The 20,192-nt window shown below is 36.7% G+C and overlaps 1 protein-coding gene across 1 annotated transcript; it reads left to right on the top strand.

Annotated features, from left to right (window-relative positions):
- Nucleotides 1-248: 248 nt before the first annotated feature.
- Nucleotides 249-16,911, top strand: egf (epidermal growth factor). Its single transcript, XM_087799733.1, has 21 exons — nt 249-378; nt 1,434-1,630; nt 1,735-1,916; nt 3,309-3,527; nt 3,590-3,801; nt 3,886-3,999; nt 4,656-4,778; nt 7,984-8,106; nt 8,252-8,377; nt 8,470-8,606; nt 8,784-8,932; nt 9,014-9,118; nt 10,092-10,315; nt 10,595-10,762; nt 10,834-10,974; nt 11,899-12,003; nt 12,559-12,675; nt 13,668-13,824; nt 14,186-14,350; nt 16,328-16,399; nt 16,872-16,911. The coding sequence occupies exons 1-21, from the start codon at nt 249-251 to the stop codon at nt 16,909-16,911; spliced, it is 3,006 nt and encodes a 1,001-aa protein (XP_087655859.1).
- The last annotated feature ends 3,281 nt before the right edge of the window (nt 16,912-20,192 follow it).

Here is a 20,192-nt window from a genome sequence, read left to right as displayed (position 1 = left end):
TGCTGGACCAGAAGGTGTAATATTTACCACAGCGGTGTCAGGAATTTCAATCTTTGCCTCCACAACAGGGTGGCAGCATCACCAGGGCCAAAGACAGGATTCACCTTTTTTAGAAAAAACTCTTTCTGCTCTGGGTCACGCTGTTTAGGGACAAGAACTCCAAGAAACGCTGGAAATGATCAAATTAGGGGGAATCTTGGACGACAGTGCCAGCAGTGGAAATACCTGAGAAAGAGTGAGCGAGGATTATGTCGCTTAGTCCGGCTGCAGCCCTTCTCTGTTTGATGCTCCAAAACTTCAGGCTCTTACCCAGCTTTGCTGCCACAACATGCTGGGATGAACCAGCGTCAGCTGCAGAAACAAACATCAGCTGTGAAGGTGAGTGAGTCACTTGTATTGTTACTTGCTATTATTTTATGATTTTATATTGACTTATTTAACATGTGAGCATTTTTCCATTTTTTTCTGAAAATATTAGAATAAAAAAAACTGAGTAATTAATATCAAAAACAAACAAAAATACATTTCAAGATTTGTTCTTGAATGACATGTTTGAAAACATTTAACCACTTTTAAGATGGTCAAAACATTAACTCATATTTGAATGCAGCAGGTTTCTTGTAAGCTCATAAATTAAATGTTTTTTTTGTGTGTTTTGTTAAATAAAACTGTAATTTCTAAAGTTTTCCAGGTTTACTAAGCATGACACTGACCACTGTGTGAACTTGTCATTTTGGGGGAAATCGGTCGAGACATGTCATTATGTTGTTTGTCTGGCGTTGCTCATTGTTTTCTTCATTCCACAGAGTTAAGGTTGGTATCCATGGAAGCCAAGTGTGACAACCACTATAAACTATGACTGAGTCTCACGGGCTTATCTGGTGAACATTGTCATTTACGAATGAGCTTCCGTTAAATAAATAGTGAATCAACATTTAAAGAATGCAGATATTCCAACTGCAGCTCTATATATTGATGCCCATCTTTGGAACTCCCCAAAATAATAACAAATTCAACTCAAGTCCATTAGAAATCCTACGATTGAATAGCTCGACGTCAATTAATTTTGTTGTGGAAATCTCAAAAGGCACAATTGATCTTAACCTGGATGAAATGCGAAGAAATTAAGTACACAATGAGACACCATTTTTATTTAGTTTTCCTTTATTTTTATTTATGTTACAAAATACCAAAAAATGCAAATATATGTTTGATGTTATCTCCATCTTCTTGTCAATAAAAAATACAGAAAAAAATGATATTTACAGGAAATTATCCAGCTGTAACAGTGTGAATTCAAATTTATAATAAATATAAATATTGTAGTTGATGATTTTAGGAAAAAATGTGACATAAATATGACACCAAAGAAACTAGATAAGGTGATGATAAAAAGTAATTTAAAAAATATTTCTTTATCTTGTATCCATAAGCATCAAGGCCCTTCCTGATATTCGGCCACGGTAAAGCCATTTTCCGGATGGATATGGATGGCAAGAACCAGAGGAGACTTGTTGCCAGGGTGGGAACTTCGATCCTGCTGGATTTTCATTTTGGAGAAAAGAGAGTTTACTGGGCGGAAAAACACAGCGGGTTCATCTACACAGCGTCAGCAGGATCACACCGACAGGTGATTATGTAACTGCACCAGATAAATATAAAAACAAAAGACAGTGGGTAAAAATAGCAGGATTATGTATTTTACGTGACAAAAAAATTGTCTTTGTTCTCCAGAAAGTGTTTTCATCTGACAAACACATCTCAGGTCTGGCAGTGGACTGGATCTGGAACACTGTGTATTGGACAAGTGAAGAAAAGGGAAGAATTAGGAGGATAAATACAAACGGGACGAACAAGACGACTATTCTGAGACGCTTGAATCGGCCCAGTTCCATTGTGATTGATGCCAATAAAAGGTACTTCATACAGTAGCAGGTGTTTTGATGATAAGACAACCTTGTGAACAGAATTTAATTATTTTGGATATTAATCTCAATCGCCTATTTTAATAGTTGACTTATTATCTAATATATGAATTTAAAATGTTGTACAAAATGTATTTTTAAGTTTGGATTTGAGCGTTTAAGACTTTTTATTACATTCATACTCTACATGTATAACAAACACCATTTATTCAATTGTTGTTGTATTTCATGGAAGTAAAAGTTAGGGCCAGTGGCATTTTTCTCTTAGTTTTACAAAACAATGTTTAGTCATCGCAGGTTGCGTTGCAGATGCATTTTGGGACCAGATAGCTTAACAGGCTATCTGTAGTATTTTCTCAGCTAATGTTGTGATCAAGACTGCCTTAGCCAAGACCTGGACAATACCGAGACATGGCCCAGACATTACAGAGACAGATCAAGACCCAAACATTACCAAAACAAAACCAAGACACTATCGAGACAAAACTAAGATCAAGAGCAAAACAAGACCAAGACACTACTAAGACAAGACTAAGACACTACAGAGACAAGACTAAGGCCAAAACAGTACCCAAGGAATTAGACACTACCAAGATAAAAGCAAGACATTATATAGACAAAAGACGAAGACACTATACCAAGACCACAACTCTACCGAGACAAGACAAGAGCACTAGCAAAGTAAGAACAAAACAATAACAAGACAAAGACACTACCAAGAGTTAGGCCAGAACATCAGCAAGACAAGACCAAAACATTACCAAAATAATAACCTAAGACCAAGATAGTCATCAATTTTACATGAAATAGTCAATTATAGTTATCGTTCACATGACCAGTGGTGTATTTTTTCAAGCTTTCTTCAATTTGCCAACGTTTTTGTTGACGTAAGCAACCGATTTACACACATAATATACACGATTACTAGCTATTAACTTTCTGGAGCTGAGTTAGATCAGCCTCAAATTGGATTCATTTCTTAAGGTTTCTGTTAATCAAGCTGTGGAATGGATGATAAGGAGGCGTGTCAATATTGTCATGTTTATCAATAACTGGCAGGAAAAAGAGGGGGAAAAAAAGCATTAGGCTTCACGACAACTTCTTTTGCCAGAGGCTGGTCAAGATGGAGGGATGCTGAGACCAAGGACATTGACCGTCGAGACTGAGACAAGACTGAGACAAAAACTGTTACTCATGGTACCACAACAAAACTCTTACCTGTGAGATCTAGGAAGTTGGTTTAGGGGCTAAAAATGGTTCAATCAAAATCAATCAAATCAATCAGAATGTTTCAGCACAGACGACATGTATTGCTTCATGCCTACATCTGAGTATTAAAAAGAAGTTAAAACATATTAATCAACAATATTTGACTGAATGCAGCTTCCTGTTCTGGTTGTCCGGTGGAATGAGTCCAGGCGTCCAGCGCTCAGACATGAATGGGCAGAAAAGAACGACACTGAGAAAGTTGGTGGGTGAGCTGACGACTCTGACCATTGACCTGATCGACAAAAGATTATTCTGGGTACAAGTGGATGTCCAGACACAGAGCACCATAGTTTCATCTGACTACAATGGTCATGCTCTTCACATCATTGACCAGCCACTTGGGTAAAGTTCTGATCATCAAACAGCCATTAGAACATTTTTCTAATATCACTTTGTTTCACCAGGTTTTATTCATTGGCCATTTCCATTTTTCAAGACCAAATCTTCTACATCGACGGTGAAGCTAGAGCTATAAAACGAGTGAACAAGTACACTGGTGGACCCTCAAAAAGCGTCAACCCCAAACATCTGGCAAAATCTCCTGTTGGTATCAAAGTGATTCATTCCAGCAAACAGCCTCCGGCCGACCCCCCCACAACACTCACAGGTAAATAAATGGAAATAAAACATCAAACAATCGGCCAAACATTTATCTTCTTTTTGTTTTTTTTTATTGTGGACTTTCAAACAGGTTGTGATGAAAGGAGTGGAAATTGTGTGGATGTGTGCTCGGGTCAAGCTGAGATGGATGTTTGCCAGTGCAGTGATGGTTTTGTTCTCAGTAAACAAGGAGCATATTGTGAAGGTAGGTGTCGTGAAAGTTATTCTCCTGTTGCTCTGGCATAAAAAATATCAATGTAAATCGCTTACGATATATGGTTGAACAATGCAACTAAATCTATCTATGAGATTTCTAGATATATATTAACCCTTGTTTTATCTCAGTGTCAAGGTGACCCGAAAGACTGAAAACAAATGTAATGGTTTTATCCCTTGTGTTGTCTCTGAGTTAAGGCGTCTTATTAAAAGACAGAATGATGCAATAAAAACGTTTTACAACACTACCACTGAGTGGTAATAAAACAAGGAAAAAACAATCAAATAATTTTCGTTTGTAATAAAAAATTAAGAGAATTAAGTTTTATCAAGATCAACATTAAAAAGAGGCCATTTTTTTAATCAAAATTGAAAAAGGTTAGGTAGTTATTTAATGATTATATATAGATTTATATAAGTTTTCATGAAGTTCTTTCACGATATACGGAAGGGTCAGTTGTTTTTTTAATACATTTTTATATCAAAGTCTAGAGAGAATAATAATCAAATGATACATGTATTTTTTATCATTGCAAAAGTCGATAAGCACTTTATCTTTGATTTTAAATCAAATATTTAATTACTTTTTTGTTGTATTATCTGACAACATGTGTCGTGCACGTCAAGTGAATCTCTGTTTCTCAGACGTGAACGAATGTGCTCACTGGAATCATGGCTGCTCCCTTGGTTGTGAAAACATTCCAGGATCCTATTTCTGCACCTGCCCTCAAGGATACACTCTCCTGTCGGATAGAAAGACATGTAGAGGTATATCTTTCTTCCATTTCTGCACAGTTAAAGCAGGGGAATACTACTTTCCATTCGACAGGGTGCTGATCTGTAACAAGAATGTTCAATTTACTTATCTTGTCCTGAAGCTTTTCCAGGGTCTGAGTTAACTTATTCTTATAGTCATTTTTGGAGTCAAAAAACAGAGTATTGCATTATGATCTAAGGATACATTTACTAAAGCTTTAAGTCAGTCTTTTTGCTGGATTTCTGAATTTGAACAGTTGAAACAAAAATGTTTAAAATTCACATTTCAATGGGTTTTCTTTCCCCCATTCTCTTTTCCCTTCCATAGATTTAACTCAGAACATACTTGCCTCACACTGCAGGCTGCCAGACAAGAACAATCTCTTCTTTTGTGTCCAACAAGATGTCAAATATTTCAGATTTCAAACTGGTTTCTCATGAATCCGAACGTCAGTCATGCAGAAGCATGAATACTTGATACGTGGGCATTTTGCTAAAACACATTATTTAAACATATCATTCCATATACAGACTAGAACTCTTACTGTCTTACACTCATTAAAAACTAAGTACAAGAATTAACTTAAATGTTTTTTGAATGACAAGAGGAAGATATAAAGTCCATAGAGGAGTTTATCATGAATATTTTTCCATTCTGGTTTGTTTGTACATTTGATAGAAGCATTATTATTAGTTTTATTTGTCTGGCTACATTTTTTTTGAACCCACCATCAAAAATACATTAACCCACAGCTGACAAGAAGATTGTCAAGTATAACCAGTAATCAGACGTGAACAGGCTGGAAGAGTAAGAGCAACATTACCTTCCGGGAACATTGACACCCACGGATCTAAAACTATTTATCCGTGCCTGGGTTACGGATTCAGGGAACATGTTAGGTCACAGATCTTCTTACCCCAACTTTAATCCAGCTTTCTGCTTACTATTGATCATGACCAGAGTAAAGGGATATTGCTAAAGTAAGGGAAAAAGGTTAAATAATAATACTAATTTACCCTATAACCTATTTTCTCTTTAGTTAACTAAAGTTCTTACCTTCAACTTACATTTCTAACATTCCTTGTCTATCATGTCCCCTGTCTGCTCTCAGAATGTCTCTCCTCCTTATCGCTATTTGTAAAAGTTCTCCTCTTTCCAATCTTGTCTTTCCGAGGCACTCCCGATACCATCTTGAACTCTGACTCTTCTAGCTCTGCTTCTGGTCATTCTGTCAAAGCTTCTATCTGTGCATCATGATCAGGGGAAGGAACTAATACACTGTACCATAATGTCCGGTTTTAAATTATATTTAAATTATATTTGTTGTTAACCAGAACAAAAAGCCACACTGACAACAATTTTTTCATTTAATGTTAGTAAGTCAGGAAGTAATAGTTATTTGTAAGGCAGCTTTCTAGACCAGGCCAACTCATTTGTTTATTTAAATGTAACTGTTATTTAAATGTGATATTTTTTTTTATCAATTTGTTTTATTCTTTTTAAACATTATTATAGAAACACATACAAGTTCACGATAAAGACACGATCAAAAAGGACACAGAAAAATGATAAAATTAATCAAATAAAAGAAAACGAAAACCATACAAAAATAATCAAATAAGGTTTAAGTGTGTCTTAAATAGATGTTGGACTCTATTGTACTCATCAGTATTTGTCTTTTTGTACAAAACTCTTTTTTTAATGAAATATTTACATTAGAAAATGTACTTAAGCCCCGCCCACTTGTTTTTATTGATCTAAAAATCTTGTTTACCATAACCACACCCACTCTGCTGTGTTTGGACAAGCATCAATTTGCCACAGCCTGTCATTAATCCAATTCTTTACCTCCAAGGGATGTGTATAAAGAAAGAAGCAGGCGTGATTACAGGTGGAGGAGTGAAGACCAATATAACATCATAATGGACTCTGGTATCGTAACCTCTCGCTGGCTGAGATTTCAGATGGGGGAGAACTTTATAAAGTAATAACTTCAATTCATCGTCATCATTAGAGACTTAGTGCATCTTGAAGAGGGAGACTTTAACATTTGAAAGATGCAAGTGAGTCAGGGGAGTTGAGTTTTCAAATCAGTTTCCCTTTCAGTTCACTCTCACTTTACATCACAGCTCACTCGAGATAAGACTTCACACACACACAAGGAAATTTCACCCAAAATAATACTCACATAAGATAACTCAGGGTAGTTTACAATAGAATCACGTTAAAAGTTTAGTTATTTAAAAGGTTTCTGTACAAAGTTTTGTGTACCAGAACTGCTTTAAACCAAGCTTTACACGATAATTAGCAGCTAAGTGATGCCTATCACTAGTGATGGTCTGATGAAGCGTCATGAAGCAGTGTCATGTTGTTTAGAGGTCAATAGGTGGCGACATCAGTTTAAAAATGATGTGATGCTTCATTAGAACAGTTGTTCCAAACGAAGTAAAATAGTGCAGAGACCGCCATCTAGTGGACTCTGAAAATAATGACACTGCTTCATGAAGCTTTTGAAGATAGAGGTTTTTACTCACTTCTTGTGATGTTTTTTCTCTATAAAATAGGTTTACCATTACAATTTTATAGATGTGGGTTAGTTGATATTGGAATATCGTTCGAGTGCGCTCCATTGGTCTACCAAAGACCAAGCCTCTTTCCTTAAACTCATCCCAAAACCACTCCAAAATCTGCAAAGAGAAATCTTGGGCTTGTAAGGTGGGCAAATTGCTGTAGACTTGGATGGAAATATTGCAATCCATATTATATTGGGTTGGTTAAAATGATTGGACGCTGAATTTACAGTACTGTACTATTTACCTTCACTTGAAAACATCTCTTCAAATAAAACTGTTGACCTGGTGCTCAGGTTAATGCGTCTATAAACTAAACTAGTGTGACGTTTCTAACAGACACTATTTCCTAACATTGCCTTCACGTCCAAGAAGAAAGTCCACATAGTTCTTTCTGCTTGAAAGGGTCTTTTTTCTCTCACTTTGACTTTGTCTTCTCACCACATTTTCCTCTTTTTCTATAGGATTAGTGATGACTTTATAAAGCGATTGTCCCAGAGCCGGATGTAAGGAGCTTGTAGTCCATCTGGCTCAGTTACTGTCTGCTTCCGACTGTGGCCCTAAAAATAACCTGGACAAAAAGTTTCTCTGTTTACCGCCACCAAACATTGAGAATGAGTTTGTCTGCTTCTGCTTCATCTCGTAGAAATCATTGCATGTGAAGGCAACACAAGTTACTGTGGTCATGGCTGCTTGGAAACAGAAGAGGGCGTTATCTGCATCTGTCCTCAGGACTCGGTCCTAACAGAGGATGGTCAATCCTGCACTGGTATGATCAATAATCAATGATAATATTTTCATTAATTAAAACTATAATAACGTGGTTATTATATAATTTTCATTTGAACTGTCCCATCAAAAGTCATCATGAGCTCAATGAGTTCGTCTGTGACTCCATTCAATTTTTTTTACAGGATGCTCCTCTGCAGACAGAGGGGGCTGCAGTCAGACCTGCACCTCCATAACTCCTGACAGGTGGCGCTGTGGTTGTTTACCTGGTTATCTGCTCCAAGATGATGGTAGAAGATGCGTCGCCGCCGGTGAGTCACGTGACAGTAATGCAACTTTCTACTGATATGTCAACATTTGATTAGAATAAATGTATAATATAACAAATTGATGATTATTCTAGGACCAAGGCCATATCTGCTGGTTGCCAATCTACTGGGAATTCTGCAAGTGAATCCTGATGCAACAGGAGAGAAAACAATTGTGGAGGAAACGAGAGGAGCAATTGTAGCTTTAGACTACGACCCTGTGCACAAACATGTAAGAAACACATGTGTATTCATGTCACGTAAGAAATTATCATTGAAGGCCTAAAACGTTGCTATCAGGCGCCACCTGGTGGATAGTAAATGTAAAGACATGTATGAGAGGAACATGCAATGGATTCATTTTAAGGTTTACACATGTTTATTTTATTCTCTGTCCTTCATGTTGAAGGTTTACTTTGCCAGTTCATCCCGACAGCGAATTGAACGTGTAGATATGGACGGCGGGTCAAGAGTCCAGCTCGTCTCTGAGGCTGAGGTCTCTCCAGAGGCTTTGACCGTCGACTGGATCCATGGCAGGATCTACTGGACGGACAAAAGGTGAATCAATGTTTGTCAAAATGTTATTAAACATATTTAACACATCTTTTAACAGAATCCTCGTTTGTTTATATCCTCCAGCCACTCAACCGTTGACTGCTGCCACTTGGATGGAATGAACAGAGAAACTATTGTGAAGGAAGGACTGGAAAAGCCGACCGCTATTGCTGTTCATCCCATCGCAAAGTGAGACGAATTATGTTTCCTGCAAACACTTGAATACTGTACTTTAGAAAATCAAAGCATTTGGATTACATACTGCATACATTCAACTTCATTGAAAACTCTGAGTTAATTGTAACTACATACTGATAATTAGAATTCAGCTCAGTCATATACATTTATTGTTACACATTTTACATTCTGAATATTCTTTGTTTTGTTTTTGGGTACTTTTTAAATTAAGTTATTGAAAGCCAAAACAAAGGAGCCGATGACCTATTATTTAATTATCCTTTTTTTTTGCAAACATCAACTTAAATATATATTTTTTAAATATTTGTTTTGACAGAAAAAATCTCCTCTAATAAACTTTAAGAAGTTATATTCAGAGTTGGACTGGTTATGAAAAATACAAAAAAATAAAATATTAGTTTACAAGTTTATAGCGGTCAGAACCACTATGACATTGCTATAGTTTTACTCTGACCTCATGATGACAACATTGCACTTTGTCCAGACCTGCATTAGAGCCAAATTCATTCACAAATGAACACATGTATTTAACATATTGAAATATGTTATGGTACAGTTTTAACAAGAGGCTAGAAACCGTATTTAATAAAGTGTTGAGTGTGTAGTTAAATTACCCTGTTAACACAATGAGAAGACTGACTTTTATTTTTTAATTTCCTATAAAGATTTGTTTCTTTTGAACAGTCATGTCTGATGCAATTAAACACTAGAACTATATTTCTAGAGACGGAAGTTGCACTTGTTTCCAAAATGGGCTGGAGACACTATATCAGTTTGTTGGGTTGCAATTCCCCTGTTCTAACAGTGGGGGAGACTGAAACAAATATGTTCAATTTTCTGTATTGCTGATTTCTATTTTTTACAAATGTATTAACAAATCAATAATAATGGACTAATCAGATTTGATGTGACACTGCTGTTAAAAGTTATTCTAACGTTTTTCACGTGTTGTATGATTTTTGAGGAAGTTATTTTGGACTGACACTGGAGTTAAGCCGACGGTGGAGAGAGCTTCTCTGCTGGGGAGTGATCGCAACATCATTGCAAACACCAACCTAGTTTCCCCGACTGGCCTGACGATCGATTTCACCGAAGATCGTCTGATCTGGTGCGACGAGGGCAGAGGCGTGGTGGAGACTTCGGCCATGGATGGCTCAGATCGCCGGGTCCTGTTAGAGAACCAAGTAGGTGAGACTTTATCTGTTTCCTTTTATATATTTTAACAGGGGCCTTCTGTTTTAAAACACCAGGCTTCTACTATATAGTATTTGGAGTCAGCAAAGGGAGTCCAGTAGGGGGAGCCAGAAACAACACACACAAGACCTTATATTGCATGTATGAAAGTTAAAATATTTGTTTTGTATTTTTGTTTCTGATTGAAATAAAATGATATCCATCCTCATCTCATCATATTTATCTGAATTGTCCTCTTCTATGGTCTCATTTCTGCTCCTCTGATGGTTCCAGGCCGGCCCTTGGACCTGGCTGTGTTTGAGGACACAGTGTGGATCTCTGATAGAAAGCATCAGCAGCTCAAGAGCTATCACAAGCGAAGTGGAAAGGAATTGCAAAGGATTCATGGAAACCTAATCCTACCCTCGTGTGTAGTGGTGGTTCAACCACTCGCTAAACCAGGTGAAGAAAATAAAAAAAGCTATGCAGGGAAGACAGAGTTAATTTCTTTAAAAATATCTTTGCTTTTCCAGGTGCAGATGTTTGCCTTCATCAGAATGGCGGCTGTTCCCAGTTGTGTGAAAGCAAAGTGGGATCTGCTCACTGCTCCTGTCTGCCTCATTATGTTCTCTCAGATGATGGGGAGAGTTGTGTTCCAGCAGTGCATTCACACGGTACCAGGACTTTGGTTTTGTTTCTTTTAATGTGGTCTCAGATGAACTCGTGTTAAGTGTAAATGCATTTTTCACTGTTTTTTTGGTGTTGTTTTGTTTAGATGGTTAGCATTAAAAACACTTTTTGAATGAGTGATGTATTGAGGATGAGACACTGTATCATGATACCTCATGAAACAGCTCATGAGGTATCATGATACAGTATCTACATTTTGAAAAGGCCACTTGATGGCACTCAGTTTAAAAATGATGCCAGGTTTCAATGAATTAGTAGATCATAACCAAATATTATAAAGCAGAGAGTGACATCTAGTGGACGTTCATAACAAAGACACTGTATCATGATACATGATCGGCTGTTTCATGAGGCCTCATTAACACATCACTAGTTTCAATATGTTGTAAAAAGTAAAGTTAATTGTATTTATTTGACTGAGAACATCACACTGAGAAGAAATTGAAAGGCTTTATACTGTAGGTCAGAACCAGGTACCCCAAAAACCTAGGGTTTTGGATATAATTAGTACTGTAAAGGTAGTTAACAATACAGATTCATTTATTATGATCTCTAAATAATTGATCTAATTAATCTTGTTTTTAATATCCTAAAAAAAATTGATTTAAATGTATTATTATAGGAACAAAAGATTGTAGCACATCAATATCAATAATACATTTTACATATTACATACATATTATATCACAATATTTGGCACCATAAAGTACACAAAATCAAAAAAGAAACATGGAAGATCCAAGCCACTCCAAAAAAAACAGAACAGCCAAGTCACCCAGAAAGATCCTGGTTTAACACACCAACATCGTCCTCTGACATGAAAAGACTCAGATCATCCTCTACCCTTGATGATCGTCTTAACAGCATGTGGAATATCTGTGGTCATAATACTAAAGATCTTTTCTCAGACTCAGCGCTCAACAACAGAACCGACAATGGTGACATCAGAAGTGACGCCACAGAGACAAACGTGGATGTAAGGCCGACTCTCTTCACAGAAAAGATGGTGTCAGGTAACAGCATTTTAAAATCAGCGCCGTGTGCCAAATCACATACTTCTGCACTAGTATGAGCACTAAATTGGCGCACTAAAATGGCCAGTAAATTGACTGTGGATCGATGGACACTTTCCACCCTCAACAACCACCATCTTAGTGACACTAAGCTGACGACGCATCAACGGAACAGATACCAGAGTAAATGTCCCAAGAAAACACTAATTTTACCACAAAATAACGCAATAATAACACAATGAAACAAAACTTAAAAACTTGTTTCAATTGGCAAAAAGCGCTGTCAAGTGTCCGTGATAGTGTTCTATCTTCCGGTTGTGATCACTTACTAAAAAGTAGTAGAAGAAGAAGCTGTCGAGTCATTTCCAGTGCAACAGTGTTTGATTTTAGATAGTACTACCCTCTCCAAATTTGCGCACTGGCCAAGTTTGTGCACTATCTCAATGTGTACTATAAACCAATGCACTCTGAGAAGTTAGCAATTTGGGACACAGCCAAAGTTTATAGCTCTATTTCTATTTAAGTAAATTCTTTTTTTGTGCTTCCACCTTTCAGACCAGACTGAGTGTCACTCACTGGGATGTGACGTGAACGCAGAGTGTCACAGGATCGCTGGCGAGCCAGTTTGTTTGTGTCCGGACGGTTACACTGGTGATGGTCGAGTTTGCGTGGGTTAGTAACAGAGGCTCATGTAATTATGAAACTTTTGATTCAAACACTGGACATGTTAAGGTGAAGACAAATAATTGATTACCTTTGCAACAAGTAGTATACTTGAAGTTAATTTTATCAAGTGTACTATAGTATAAGTATATTAGGTATTAAGTATGTTTCATTGGAACAGTTGTTCAAAACAAAGTAAAATAGTGCAGAGACCGCCCTCTAGTGGAATCTGAAAATAATGACACTTCTTCATCAAGCTTCATCAGACCATCACTACTTGTGATGTACTTAAAGTATACATGCTAGATCCTTTTTGGACAGAATTGGAGTATTTTAAGTTTTCAGAAGTATACTTTCAAGTATACTTATCTATATACTACCAGTTAACTAGTAATAATACACTATAGTTTAGTATACAAAGGTATATTCAAAGTAAAGTCATTCTTTACACTACATTTGTAATATGTATTTTATTGAAGTTTATTAAAGTATACTTTAATCACAGTGGATAAGAACCTGTAGATGCCGCAGTTTGGAAGTACATAAGATATATTATTCGCTCTTTGTGACCCTGGTGTGGAAAAGCACTCTACAAATATAAATTACTTACTTAAAATAGATGCAATAAGCATTAAAAGCAAGACAGACGGTGATTCCAAATAGTTTGTGCTGATTTCCAGCTCTGACTCTGTGGCCTGTCCATCACACATTAAACATTTCAATGTGTGTGCCTTACAACAAAACCAAAAGTCACAAATCAACAACTCCCATAATCCTTTGCACAGTTTACTTCTGGATTACCACCCGAATAAAGTTGCAGAAAAGACAAAAAAATGTTTACTTAAAGTACATTTCATCAGTGTATTATTTTGAGGTACTGTATAGTATGTAAAAAGTAAACTTCAAATATACTACTAGTATCTAATAAGTATACTCATGGTATACTTGTATATACTTGTTTTTGCCTGCAGGAAAACTGTCAATTATTTTTGACATTTCAGAACTACCAAACGTATGGTTGTCGACCAGAAGCCCCTCAGACGACAACAGCACACATGAATGGAACTTTGTAAAACTTTGTCCCTCCACGCACGAGTCCTACTGTTTGTACCAGGGAATCTGCTACTACTACCCGGAAGTGGACTCATACGCCTGCAAGTAAACACTGCTTCGTTTGTAATTGATCCTATAATGTGTTTAAAAACAGGAACATTGTTATTGTTATACTTTTTGACAGCTTTTGTATCATGATTTCATGACAGTATTTAGTCAATAGGTGGCAGTATTGTATCATATAAGTCTTCAATGCCAGATCAATGCTTCACTTGTACAAGTCAAATTTAGACTAACAAGTTATTGATTATTATAATTTACTGTAAGATATTAAAAGGCAATTAATTGACTTTGTAGAATTCTCAATGACGATCTATTAAAAAGAAACATTTTAGCTTAAGCATCTAAAAACGATGAACAAATTCTACGTTGTTGGTTTATTTTGTTAAATTTCAACCTGTTGCAGTTGCCCCTCTGGTTACATGGGCGAGCGCTGTCAGTTCAACAACCTGGAGTGGTGGGAGCTTCAACAGTCTGAACTGCAGAAGAGACGGACTTTGGTCATCACAGCCTCCATGATGGTCTTCTTGTTCCTGTTCACCATCATTGCCTTTCTCACTTACTTCTACAGGTATGCATTATTACCCCCTAATGCTAATACCTCACACCCATGTCTAAAGACAACACTTTTTATTGGCATGTTGTTGTTTTTTGTTGGCTTTCCTAACAATAACATCTCTTTTAATATCAAAAAGAAAACGGGTCTTTCTATGACTCTTATCCGGCCTACCACCCAGATCGGTTCTAACAACATGAAAGGTAAATACTGTTCGGAAAGTGTCGTCAGCCAAGGAAGTGATAGAACAGACAAAAATAATATAAAATCAAAAACATGTTTTTCTTTATATTAATATTTCAAGCATGGGATAAATTGTCCTCAAATCTCTAAGTTTAGAGTAGTGATGGTCTGATGAAGCTTCATGAAGCAGTGTCATTATTTTCAGAGCCCACTAGATGGCGGTCTTTGCAATATTTTTTAACAACAACTGTTCTAATGAAACATCAGATCATTTTTAAACTGATGTTGCCACCTACTGACCTCTAAACCACATGACACTGCTTCATGAAGCTTCAAAAGCCAATCACTAGTTTAGAGGTTATTAACTCCTAAAAAAGACATCACAAGGGGGGAAGCCCGGACACTTTTTACATTTGCTTTAGCTTTACTTTTTTAAACGGGATGTTGCTAATTTGGTCAAGATTCTGAATCAGTTCAATGATGGACGAGCGAACAGTCTCCAGAGATGTGCATCAACATTCAGTGTGACATGGTGCGTGTAATGTCAACTCCTCTGTCAGCAGGGGTCGACCATCAGATCACATGTGGAACCAACGGCAACATGACACGCCTGTTATCTGAATGCAGACTGAAGCTACACACACTTCTTTTTTATTTCCCACTCAACTCTCTCCATGTAGCTGATTTGCTTTACGGGGGTTGTTGATTCCTTACTTTTCCCACTAACAAAGCAAACTGTCCAGCTCTTAAACACGTACATCCTAATGCCCGCGCTCCTGCTTCCCCTCTGGATGTGGCACGCTTTCAATGACATGCTTGGTTTAGCTTGTTCAACAGCAATTACACATAAAAATAGGTCATTTCTCCGCAATAAACTGGAGCCGGCCAAGTATGACCCCTGTCGAAACGCTACATGGCCACCGATAGCTCTTCCTCAAATTGCCTTCTGCACTTGAGTGGAAGTACACTTGTGCTGTATATACTTAATGTAGTTTCCTTTAAATCTCACACTGGATATAAGTAATGGTGACTACACACGACTTTAACCTATTAGATTTATTGTACATTAACATGATACTATTATGCATACAGAGATACTCCCAAACATTTCCTTTACCCAAACAAATGTAAAAAATAAACATGTATTTGAGAATTTTAACATTTAAAAATATACTACAGCAAAAAACAGCAGATAAGTCAGTTACAGGAGATCATTTTAAGAGGACATTTAAACAATCAAACAAGAAAACACTGAGACGGCACATTCTTTCTTCGGGAGCTATTTGAACACGACTTGTGTTAAACACACCAAACAATGACATCAGTGCTCATAAATAAAATGTACGCCACTTGCATGATAACGCTGCACCTTGACCACCACAAGGATTGTATATTTTGTAATGTATATTTACCAACAAACTGGAAGCCTCTGTATAATTGTTGACATTGCTATATTGCATTAGATATGTTTCTTAGCTTATAACATTGGCATCTGTGTAGGCAAATATATCAACATTCATCTACAAAGATTTGTATTTGACTTGTATTAAAGGAACAAGAAATATGTAAATGAATTAAACTTTTTTCATATTATGGTTCAGAACCTGTTTTATCTACTCTTTTTAAAATGAATATTATATTTTATGGATTTCAAAAACAAAGTAAAAATGATTTTCCTTTTACTTGGATGCGTGTTTTTTTTCAATATTTTGCTATAATTTTAACATCAATATTTAGATTATTTAGAGATATGATTTAAAAGTCAAAATATATATTGATTTTCTCTCTTGTCCTTTCTTGAACCCAAAGAACCCGACGAGTGTTTAGAAAACAGGCACCAGCAGATATCGTGAGTGACACCAGTGGGACTGAAGAGGACACGTGTGGAGTCATTTCAACCTGTGTTCACCAAGTAAGCAAAACAAAAAAAATTGCAACTGTGTAACTCATGGAAAAATAACAAAGTTATTAGTTAATACATCAGTTTATGTGACTCAGATATTAGTTGATAAATAACATCAAGAGTACAGACTAATAGACTAACAGTTCACACTGTTGTGTTGACTTGTCAGTCTCAGGTTTGATGAAGTTGTAATTATGCTGACAACACGTTTCAAAACATTGTAGAAACTCTAGAAAACTAATTCTGACCGAACAATATATGCTGGAACAGACTTAACTGATTTGATTGGAAGACGTATAAGAGGATTGGACAAAAGGTTGATGCTTTATAAAATTGACTTCCTGTTCTTATTTTCGTTGGGTCAACTCAGCAGATTCAAATGGCGTCGGAAATTGGTGAGGATACAACAATTGTGCTATGTTTTCCAAAAAGAGCTGTCTGTGCTTCCAGGTGTCCAGAGACAGGTATTCTAGACACTTTGTTCATCTGAGAACTCATTCAGATCAAGCTCATCATCAGTCACCATGTTGTTCTTGAAGGAAACAACCCTTTTTCTGAGGAGAGGCGTGGCCTATCCCAACACAACTCAACCCAGCACGATGACTATCGCACAAGTCAGTCGTCCACCTTCAACCCCTGTTCATCCTTCAAGCCCTGAAAGACAATCTGACCGAAAACCCAGCTTCTCTTCTTCTCTCCCATCGAAACATCGTCTCTGAAATAAGACATTAAGAGATTTAAATGTTTTTTGTTAAAATAAAATCCAATGGTAAGTATGATATGATACTGTGTATCATAAACGTGTCACGGATCTATCTATCTATCTATCTATCTATCGATCTCTGAGCCAAATATTATAAAGCAGTGACCGCCATCTAGTGGCTTTTTAAAATAAAGACGCTGTATTATATGATACATCATCATCTGTTTCATGAGACCTCATCAACCCATAGCTACCATTTAGTAAGTTGCTCACACTTGTGTTATAATACAGGGAAAAAAACATTGTGTAATTGTACCTTCTCAACTTACAAACAGTTTCTGTCAAAAAAAACTGTTCTGGTGGTACTTTTTAAGGACAAACAATGAATTAAATGTATGTGATTTTTAAATAATTTACAGGAATATAGTCCTGAATACCTTACTATAAAAAAATGAAAAACAAAATTAACTGATGAATAAACGGATGAATTCAGATAACGTAATGTCAATATTTTTAGAGGCCTTAACAGGTCAGACCAGTTTCAACAGCTTTGTCAGTCACTTTTCTACTTAGCAAGTTAAGTCTTGTTGGAAACACAAAGAGGAGACGATGTTTTTACCTCGACAATGTGTGTCCAGATGAAGACGACTGTAGTACAGCATACGTTTAAGAAATACATCAGATCAGACATTAAAAACGTTTTCATCATCACCAGATAGCTCTTGATCACGATTTACACTATTTTCTTGAATATGTATAGTTTATTTTTTTATACAAAGATGCATTTGGTGTTTAGCAAAATGATAGTTTCAATAGTAACACCATTGTACTTGAAAAGGGAAGGTAGGTGTCCTTGTAAGAATTTAAATTAAACAAACTATACTTTTTTTAACATCAGTGGTTCCCAGCCATTTGCTACTCAAGAGCCATACACTGTATTGTCAGAGCACTTTTCATTGAAGACCATAGATGATCCACTCTCTTTCCTTCCATATTTCATTTAAATTATACGTTTTTTTGGGAACGATTTGGAAGCCTTTGTCCACAAGGGGGGGTACACAGGTTGGGAATCACTGTAAATAATCCAGGTGTTACACTTAAGCACCACAAGGAGGCCCTTTGTGTGATTTTAATTGTACAAGTTGAATTAATTTGACTTTTTTTAAAAACCTAAATGGTCAGGGATTCATAGGTTGAGGTCCAAAGGTCAAGGAATTGGAATGTTTTTCTGCATGTAAAAATGTTGTATGAAAGGTAATAACTGATGTTCTAAGTAAAATCTTGATTTCTTTTTGTTTTGCAATGATGTGATCTATGATTAAAAATAGCCTCCATCCCTCACCTTCTCACAGCATGTTCCTCTCCATCACTCCACTCTGAAGGAGCTCCGTCCTCCACTCCTCCACGTTACCAGATCTAATGGCCTGCTGACATTGGGACATGGTGACTGCACTTCAGTGCCACTCGTGGGTCCATTTCTATTTCAGTGAGCGACTCCTTTCTCGAGGCTAACTGGGAATTGTTAATAGAAGGCCCGGCTGCTCTTTGTCGTCGGGCCATGGCAGAGAACAAAGCACTTTAACACAAAAACCATCAGAGGCCACATCGATATTGATTCTTCAGGCAAGACACATTTATCTCTATATTGGCCTCCATTACCACAAACCAATGGGTTAGGAACCCAGTCCAGGGGGCAGCACAGATGACAGGAGAGGGCTCTGGACCTGGTGTCCATTGTTACATTATTAAACAATGGGAGGTCCATTAATCAGCTTTGTGACACCCAAAACAATTACTCCTTTGAAAACAGTTTAAAAAGCTACATTTTCAATTATAGGCCCCAAACCTAGTGATGTTCTGATGATTCCACTAGATGGCGGTGTCTGCACTATTTTCTATGTTCTAATGAAACATCACATCATTTTTAAAACTGATGGCGCCACCTACTGACCTCTAAACAGCATGACACTGCTTCATGAAGCTTCATCAGACCATCACTACCCAGCCCTTTCTTCAGACTCTCCCCAGCAGTGACTAGAGCTGCACAGGATCTGATCACAGAAAATGCTCTGTGTTTTCAAATAAATACTGAGAGACTTTAGAATCTACCAGGAAGATAAAACCGTAAACTGGAACACCAAGAACCTCTCAGTGACGTTTTTAGATGGGAGGACAACTTGATCAGGTCAAAGGTCAGGGGGGATAAGGTGGCAGAAGACCCCTGTGAAAATGATAATAGGCAGGTCTAATTATAATTCAAACCATATATTTAGTAAGTGATCAACTTGTTTGTGTATTTTAGTTAGAAAATATTATATATTTAAGTTAATGTGCTGCATTTAAAGTAAGTATATGTATTTTAAATGAAACTTCAGTTGGAAAAAATGTTTAAAAATTCAATAATAATAATAAAACGCAAAGGGTATTTTTTCACAGCCATTAAATTGTGTTTTTTACCCAGATGGGGTAATTGTTTCCCTACACTCTGAAGAGCAGCTGTCGCAGCCTGAAAGGGGAATTAACATCACACTCAAAGGCTTTGGTCTTATCCTCCAGGTCAGTATCTAGTTCTTACATCCTTCACTGGACAGAGAAAACACTAGTTTGGGAAGATTGAAAAGATTTGCAGATCAAGAGGTGGTGGTGGGGGGGGGGGGGTTTGACAGCGTGTTTTCAGACAAAGACATACGTTTCTCAATTTAAAAGAGGACTGTCCTATACTTAAAACATCTCAAAGTTACTCCATATATATATGTTGTGTAAAGTATTTGAAGTATTTTATAATTATAAAGTAGCCACAGTTTAACATCATAACACTTTACTGTAATTTTACTTGACTAATATGTGATATTAGCAACATTTCAATACAACAAATGAATTGGTTTCTATGCTACTGTTAAGATACAAAGGGAAAGCAATATTCAAGATGGTCTGAACCTCAAATTAAAACAACTATTACGTACCTTGAAAGTGCAACCTCTTTTTAACCAGCAGATGGCGACAATATACTTGGAAAAAAACAAACATTATATATAAGGCTTATGAAGTTCTAACATACCGTAGCAGGT

Source organism: Callionymus lyra, chromosome 9 (assembly GCF_982586985.1).
Source record: "Callionymus lyra chromosome 9, fCalLyr1.hap1.1, whole genome shotgun sequence".
In the NCBI taxonomy this organism is placed as follows: Eukaryota; Metazoa; Chordata; class Actinopteri; order Syngnathiformes; family Callionymidae; genus Callionymus; species Callionymus lyra.
This window is presented reverse-complemented; position numbering and strand designations above follow the sequence as displayed.

What these genes read in the sequence shown, in the direction of transcription:
- egf (XM_087799733.1), top strand. Translation starts at nt 249, where the DNA reads ATGTCGCTTAGTCCGGCTGCAGCCCTTCTCTGTTTGATGCTCCAAAAC. An exon ending in AACAAACATCAGCTGTGAAG is followed by an intron (nt 379 to 1,433) that starts GTGAGTGAGTCA and finishes TGTATCCATAAG; the next exon opens with CATCAAGGCCCTTCCTGATA. An exon ending in CCTGTTAGAGAACCAAGTAG is followed by an intron (nt 10,316 to 10,594) that starts GTGAGACTTTAT and finishes TGATGGTTCCAG; the next exon opens with GCCGGCCCTTGGACCTGGCT.